The 7,526-nt window shown below is 41.5% G+C and overlaps 1 protein-coding gene across 1 annotated transcript; it reads left to right on the top strand.

Moving 5' to 3' along the window:
- The first annotated feature begins 512 nt into the window (after positions 1 to 512).
- LOC118665965 (M-phase specific PLK1 interacting protein) lies at positions 513 to 2,477 on the top strand. Its single transcript, XM_036327442.1, has 2 exons — positions 513 to 980; positions 1,960 to 2,477. Exons 1-2 carry the CDS (start codon positions 528 to 530, stop codon positions 2,158 to 2,160), a joined length of 654 nt encoding a protein of 217 aa, XP_036183335.1. The 5' UTR covers positions 513 to 527; the 3' UTR covers positions 2,161 to 2,477.
- The last annotated feature ends 5,049 nt before the right edge of the window (positions 2,478 to 7,526 follow it).

Here is a 7,526-nt window from a genome sequence, read left to right on the forward strand (position 1 = left end):
CCCGCCCGGGCAGGGGCGGGAGCGCGGGGCGGAGCTCTCCCCGCCCGGGCGGGGGCGGGAGCGCGGGGCGGAGCTCTCCCCGCCTGGGCGGGGGCGGGAGCGCGGGGCGGAGCTCACCCGCTCGCGTCACTGGCTGGGCAGGTGTCCCACCAGCTGCCCCGACCAGGCGCCGCCAGACTGTACAGGCGGTTTCCGAGCCGGGCGTCCGGCCTCTCTAGTGTCCTCTTCTTCCTCCTGCCTTTCTTTAATTCGCTGGTTCTTTACCCCATTAAATAACCCGCCCGGCGTGGCTCCGTGGTTGAGCGTCCATCTCTGAACCAGGAGGTCACGGTTCCATTCCTGGCACGTGCCCGGTTGTGGGCTCGATTCCTAGTGTGGGGCGTGCGGAAGGCAGCCGATCAATGATTCTCGCTCATCACTGATGTTTCTATCTCTCTTCCGCTCCCTTCCTCTCTGAAATCAATAGAAATAAATACTGCCCCACTTGTTCCCCTGCTCCTAACGGAACCTTTGGGGAGCCGGAACCAATGTGCTGTGCGGCTCCGGCAGCCGGGGGACTGCTTTGGTATGGGACCACCAGCTCTCCCCGGTGGCTCAGTTCAGACAGTTCCGGGGACGCGGGAGTGAGGCCTTCCTCTGCCGACATGCACCGACAGAACTTCCGACCTCCGACTCCTCCTTACCCCGGCCCGGGGGTAGGAGGTTGGAGCAGCGGGAGCAGCTACCGGGGTACCCCGGGCGGAGGCGGGCCGCGGCCTCCCTCCCCTCGGGACGGGTACGGGAGCCCGCATCACACGCCGTCGTTCGGGCCCCGGTGTAGGCCCTATGGGAGCAGCCACTCTCCGCGACACGGCGGCAGCTTCCCCGGGGGCCGGTTCGGGTCTCCGTCCCCTGGCGGCTACCCTGGCTCCTACTCCAGGTCCCCCGCGGGGTCCCAGCAGCAATTCGGCTACTCCCCGGGGCAGCAGGCCCACCCCCAGGTAACACATGGCCAGCGTTGGCGGAGTTCTTACTGTATGGCAGGCACGGTACCAGTAATCCCTGTCCGTGGATTATTTTTTATTTTTCGATCCTCTCTGAGGTGAGACTATCGCTTGGTAGCCCCTCTTGGCAGACGAATAAACTGAGGCTCAGAGAAGTTAAGTAACGGTCTCCAGGTTCCCCGAGCAAAGCCTTTCTTTCTAGAGCCCTCGGCTGCCCCCAGGTCTCTCCCCGTTGTCGGAGGTCTCGTCAGCCCGTCTCAGTGCATTTATGCCGAGCCCGGCCTCCAGGCGCACAGCTCCGGCTCCCGGCACAGCGGTCGGCTCGGTTGCGGGGTCCTAGCTCCTGCACCCTCCCCCCTTTCCTTCCCCGGCTTTGTTTGCGAACCGCACTGGCTTCCGCCCCAAGGGTTGTCCGGGGAAGCTCGGTGCTGGCGGCCGCTTCCTGTTCCCCTCAGTGAGAGCGGGTGCGGGAGAGGGGGCTTCCGGTGGGCGCAGGATTGGTGGCTTGCAACTCGCGTGTACTCGATGCCTTGCCATCTTTGCTTATGCTAAGTCAACCCCGTCCCTTTAAATCTAGAGCTAATGAAGATGGGAAGGTTCTAGAAATCTTTAAGCTGTAGGGTTTACAAGTTTTAAATCCCCCCAGAAAATAGGGGCATTTTGAGGGGGAGAAAAAATGAAATACAATTGTTTCTTAATTTCACCACCAGTTGGTAGTTCTGCAAAGTTAGAAAACCCAAAGTATTTTGAGGTGACCGTGAGCATGGAATTAATAATAGAAGAGCATACCAAGTTGGTTTAAATACATTTTAAAAACAAAAACACTAGATTAAATACAGATGGAGTTTGCAATTGAACGTATTTGGCTTCAAAGGCACATCAACTTGAAACTGGCAGTGTGACCCTTACGACCTTTTCGAAAGTACCAGTCATCCCTAGGAAATGTTTTTTTTAACTGATGATTTTTCTCCTAAAGGGTTCTCCAAGGACATCTACACCCTTTGGATCAGGGCGTGGTAGAGAAAAAAGAATGTCTAATGAGTTGGAAAGTTATTTCAAACCTTCAATGCTTGAAGACCCTTGGGCTGGCCTAGAACCAGTGTCTGTAGTGGACATAAGCCAACAGTACAGCAATACTCAAACATTCACAGGCAAAAAAGGAAGATACTTTTGTTAACATTTCTGAAATTCAACGGGAAGCTTCATGTGTCAGGAACATCTTGGACAAAACTCACTTGTGTGCCTAAGTTGAACCCTGACATGGTGACTCTGACTGAATAATTAGTTGAGTCTTCTTGGTATTTTTCATCATGTCAAATATTGTGGGTATGAGAAAAGAAATATGGTAGGATAATTTGCAATATTTCTCTGAAAGTGCCTACCACATTTTAGAAGATTTACAGTTTCCAACTATTTAACATTCTTGGTTATATAATGGACATTTGTCTTTTAATGTTTTTCCAGTGTTTTAAAATAAAACATTTTGTCTTCCTAGCTATATTGTGCTTTTGTCATATGCTAAAGGAATAGAAGTATTAAATTAATGCTTTGTCATCAGAATTCGTAAGTAAATATTTTGCCTACTACTTTTGAAAATAAATTAATAAACCATCCTTTGAGCTATAGACAGTTCGATATTTGTTCACCCAGGGAAAGAGGGGTCAAGGAAGAGAATAAAGGAGAGTTCTGTTCCTGTCTGTTATAACCATTGTTTTCTGTGCATATTTTCTGTAATGCTTTTGTTAAAATGCATCGGAACTTGACTGGAAGCCACAGAAACTCAAGCTTAAGTAAAGAGTTTTGAACCCTTATTTAACTGGAAAAGGCAAGAACATACCTATTTCTTGCATAGCGAGGTCAAAGAATTTTGTGTCTGAATGTCTCTACATTACTCAGTATGTGGAGTCATTTTCTCTTGAGGCTAAGAAAGATGGCTGCTGGCAGTCTCTATTCACTTCCCCTGTGAAGAGGACCTTTCCCACCTTAGGAATCCAGGGAAGGCAGGTTGGCCGTGCTTCCTTAGGTTGTGTTTGTGTAGTCCTTTTCCAGTAACTGTCCAAGGTATGAGGCCTAATTAGTTTGAACAGTGAACACTCCCCTGAATGAGATGGAGCTGTGATTTTTAGCCCCACTATGCCTACCTGAAGTAGAGAAGTGGTTTTCCACCGAGAGAAATGTTATGAATATTTACATACAGTAATGAAGAGAAAAATATGAAGGGATTTTTTTTTTATTTTTAAAAAATCAAGTCTTATAACATCCAGGCTTTTTAAATATTTTGAGGTCACAATACATGAAAATAGAGCTAGTTAAAATTTTGTTTACACGTTCCCAGAAATAAATGTCCAAAAATGAAATGATCACACCACCTAGTTGAGCCATACTCAGTTAATTTTGTTAGGTCTTCACATAGGCAAAGAAGAAAATGAGAAGGGAAGGACTTTAGATTAATAAAAACTCCATGATACCCAGGAGTACTACTGCCAAATACTAGTTGGATGAGTTATTTAACTTCTCTATGCCTCAGTTTTCTCATGTAAAATGAAGACATTAACAGCACCCGTGTCATAGAGGTGCTGTATTTGAGGACTAAATGGGTTTACATGTGTGACCCTGTTCGGCCAGAGCCTGGCACATGGTGAGCACTCACACAGTTTGTGGCTATTTCTCATTCACCCCAATATCCTCAGCTCTTAGAATGATGCCTGGAAAAAAAGTAGGTGCTTAATCAATATTAGGTGAATAAATGCAGACATTCTGATTATATCTACTATATCGTTCTGCCCTTATATCCTGTATATTAAAAAATAGTAAATACTTTTCCCCCAGTATATTAAAGGAAATGGCTTTATTCCCTAACATCTCGTCTTTCCAAATGATTCAAGGTCATGACGTATAATGAAAATTAGAACAAGTGTATTACTTTTTTAAATCTTTTATTGAACTTCATAGGTAAGAAATATTATCTTTAGGAAATAGCTTTTGGAAATAACTATTAAAGCAACTCAGAGATCACTGGGTTATTGGCAAAAATGATAAAGGAAGTCAAGGAGTATTTTTGTGCTAAAATATATATTTGGAAGACTTTCAAATTTTAACTTCTAATAGTTTATGTGCATTTTATTTTACTCTAAGTGTAATGTTAAACAACTAAATGTAAAACTTATTTTTCCTGTTAAGTTACCAACATATACTTCCAGAGGTCTGACTTTTTCTAATTTTTTTAAGAGAAACACTTTTTGTTATCAGAAAAGATACATTGCTGTATACTCTAGTTGGTCATGTCAGTTATCAAAGTTCTTTTGACATTGATATTTTGGTTTGTTTCTATTAGCCTACTTTTGTTTAGCTGAATGAAAAAAAGTGGATTATTCTTTTAAATGAAAAATGGTTGTTTTTTTAGTGTTTCAGAATACACACTTTTACCTGCTAAATAATTTCATTAGAAAAATTTATACTTACGTATGCATCTTAAATATTTATATAATTAAAGAATGTAAAAATAATCTATAGTTGTGTCTTCAGGCAACAATATCCAACTTTTCCAAGGGATATGCAGGCACAGAAAGCTTTAAGGGACCCAGAGCCAGATCCTCAATTCCCCTCTGTACTCTTTGTTAAAACTGATCTGCCTTTAAAGACCACCTCCATGACCAGTGGATTATGCCAGTTCTCCATTTTTCTTCTGCCATTATGTAATCATCCTATCCCACTTAAAAAAAAAAATACCTATGGCAGTGTATTTTTCAAAAATTACCCCAATAATATTTCAGGTCTCACATACTCTTCTAGAACCTTGCCACTACCCCCATCAAGACGTGAACTTAGGTCCCTTCCCTTTGAACTTGAGTAGATCTTTCCTTCCTTTCCACCAAGGAAGTATGGTGGAAGGTAATGTATTTTCATTGTGGTTGAGATGTGGTCTTAGAAATGGGTTATATTGGCCAATGTGGAGATGTTCAGAATTTAGATGTATTGTCAAGTAGGAAGACAGAGTGATGACAGGTTTTGTATAATGACTTTGCTTTTTCTGTCACCTGACTATTCAAAAAACCATTTTTCCTGTAGTTGAGTAGTGTGAAAGTAAAGCAAAGAGAGCCTGAGGGAAAGACCCTTATTTTTAGGCAACTAATTGGAAGGTTGCTGACCTCATCTATCTTAGCATATTCAAGCATTACGGGTTTTGGTGAATCTGATGTCAAGCAAACTGTCTTCACCATTATCAATAATGGTAAAGAGCCTGATGAATACGTCTAAAACCTGTCTGAGTAGCAGAATTTGCATGATTTCAAGGAGAAAGTTAAAATTAGAACAAGTGTATTACTTTTTTATTTCTCACAAATTAACATTACATCTTCAAGTTGAAAGATCATATTTCAGAGGTGAGTTCATGATTTTATATTTTCTAGAGCATTTTTCAGATTCTTGGGTGAAATATTTTTTTATTAACCTTTGCCAGGTTCATTATTAGATTCTGTAAATTCATATTAAAATTTTACCTGGTCCAAGGCTCCTGCTTATTGTCTCTGAGCTATTTATCTGCTTTTTCCATTCTTACTATATATTTAGGTTTAAAAATTAACAAGTATAGTGTGGGTTTTACTGTAAATAAAACAATAGTCATCAGTAGTAGTCATAAAACATAATAGCCGTCAGGATACCTTGCATAAGCCCTGAAATTACTAATGACTATCTTTTTGCTTTTAATTTCCATAGGCAAATATAATTTTTTCTAATGTAAGACATTATTATTATATGATTCGCCATTATATATCACTTAGTAAAAAGAAAAACATTGCCAACTAAATTATGTTATGCCAAAAAGAATAAACTATGATATGCCATTGATTATAAGATGCATCCTAATTTCAGAGATGTTAAAATGTGAATCTTAGCTTGATAAATAGCTTAAACCAGTGGTCGGCAAACTCATTAGTCAACAGAGACAAATATCAACAGTACAACAATTGACATTTCTTTTGAGAGCCAAATTTTTTAAACTAAACTATATAGGTAGGTACATTGTTATTAACTTAATTAGGGTACTCCTAAGCTGGCCTTTGCTAAAAACGTCCTCAGTCTGGTTGAGGTACGTTCACTGAGGCCACCCCTTCCAACTCTCCCATCCACACTCATCTTGTATACTTGTTTCGTCTATCTCCTTTCGTTCATCCTCTCTATATGTCCAAACCATCTCAACATACCTTTTTCAATCCTCAACACTACATCTTCTTTCACTCCACAATGTTCCCTAAAATTAACTTAATAAACTTTACTTAAAGTTTTAAGTCAACTTCGCACTATATGTGCGTGCCCGCACGTGGTATTTTGTGGAAGAGCCACACTCAAGGGGCCAAAGAGCCGCATGTGGCTCGTGAGCCGCGGTTTGCTGACCACTGGCTTAAACAATACTTAAAAGCAGAACATATAATTACATGTAGGTATAGGTGTAAATGCCCATAAAATGTAATCTAAGGACATAGTGCATTTAACTGTAGAAAACTACTTAAGATTAGTTCTTCCATGTCAGATTTTTATATTCTCTTCTAATTTTGTAACAAACATAAATACTTTTCAAATACATTTCTAAATCACTATATAATCATCTTCAAGATATCTATGCAATTTCCAATTTTGAATCATATTTCTGAGCAAGGTGATTCTCCTCACCTGGTTCATCCTCAGAGTCACCTGGAGAATTTCATGAAATGCAAATTCCACCTGCCTACAAGAGAAGTCTTACCCAGATTCCTAGGGTGTCTTTGGCATGGCTTCGAAAGTTGTCTTTTGTTCGTGTGCACTTGTGAGCACTCTGGGCAGGGCTGGAAGCAGAGTAACAGTGAGCCCTGGGCACAGCATGAGGGTAGCACTCATGCTACCCCCTTGCTCCACCCCAGTCAGGGGTCTCCTAAAATTGTGTGGGGAAAATAGGTGCCTCTAGTCTAGGCAGTAGTTCTCAATCTTGGCTGCACATTAGAATCACCTGGGAATCTTTTTTAAATCCTGATTTCTGGGCCTCATCTTCCGGAAATTCTATTTCTTTGTTACTAATGTGGCCCCACCACATAACAAAGAAAGACTTTCCGGAGGATGAGGCCCAGAAATCAGGATTTTAAAAAGAATTCCCCGGTGATTCTAATGTGCAGCCAAGGTTGAGAACCACTGGTATAAAAGAAATCTGGAGACATAATTTATGTAAATGTTTTTTAATCCTCAACCAATGATATATTTTTATTGATTTTTTTTTTTTAGGAGAAAGGGGGAGAGAAAGAGAGAAACATTGATGTTAGAGAAACATGAATTGGTTACCTCCTGCTTGTGCCCCAACCAAGGATCCAACCCATAACCTTTTGATGTAGGGGATATTGCTCCAGTCAACTGAGCCACCCAGCCAGGTTGTAAATGTCTTTTAAGCTTTTATTTGGGCACAATTAGGAATTTAGTGTTTTTCTTTTTTCACCCATAATGCCAAAACATGTTAACAGATGCTTCATAATTTTTAAACAAATCAGTACTCAGAACTCATAAAGTAAAATCTCAGAC

Source organism: Myotis myotis, unplaced genomic scaffold (assembly GCF_014108235.1).
Source record: "Myotis myotis isolate mMyoMyo1 unplaced genomic scaffold, mMyoMyo1.p scaffold_m19_p_11, whole genome shotgun sequence".
NCBI lineage: Eukaryota > Metazoa > Chordata > Mammalia > Chiroptera > Vespertilionidae > Myotis > Myotis myotis.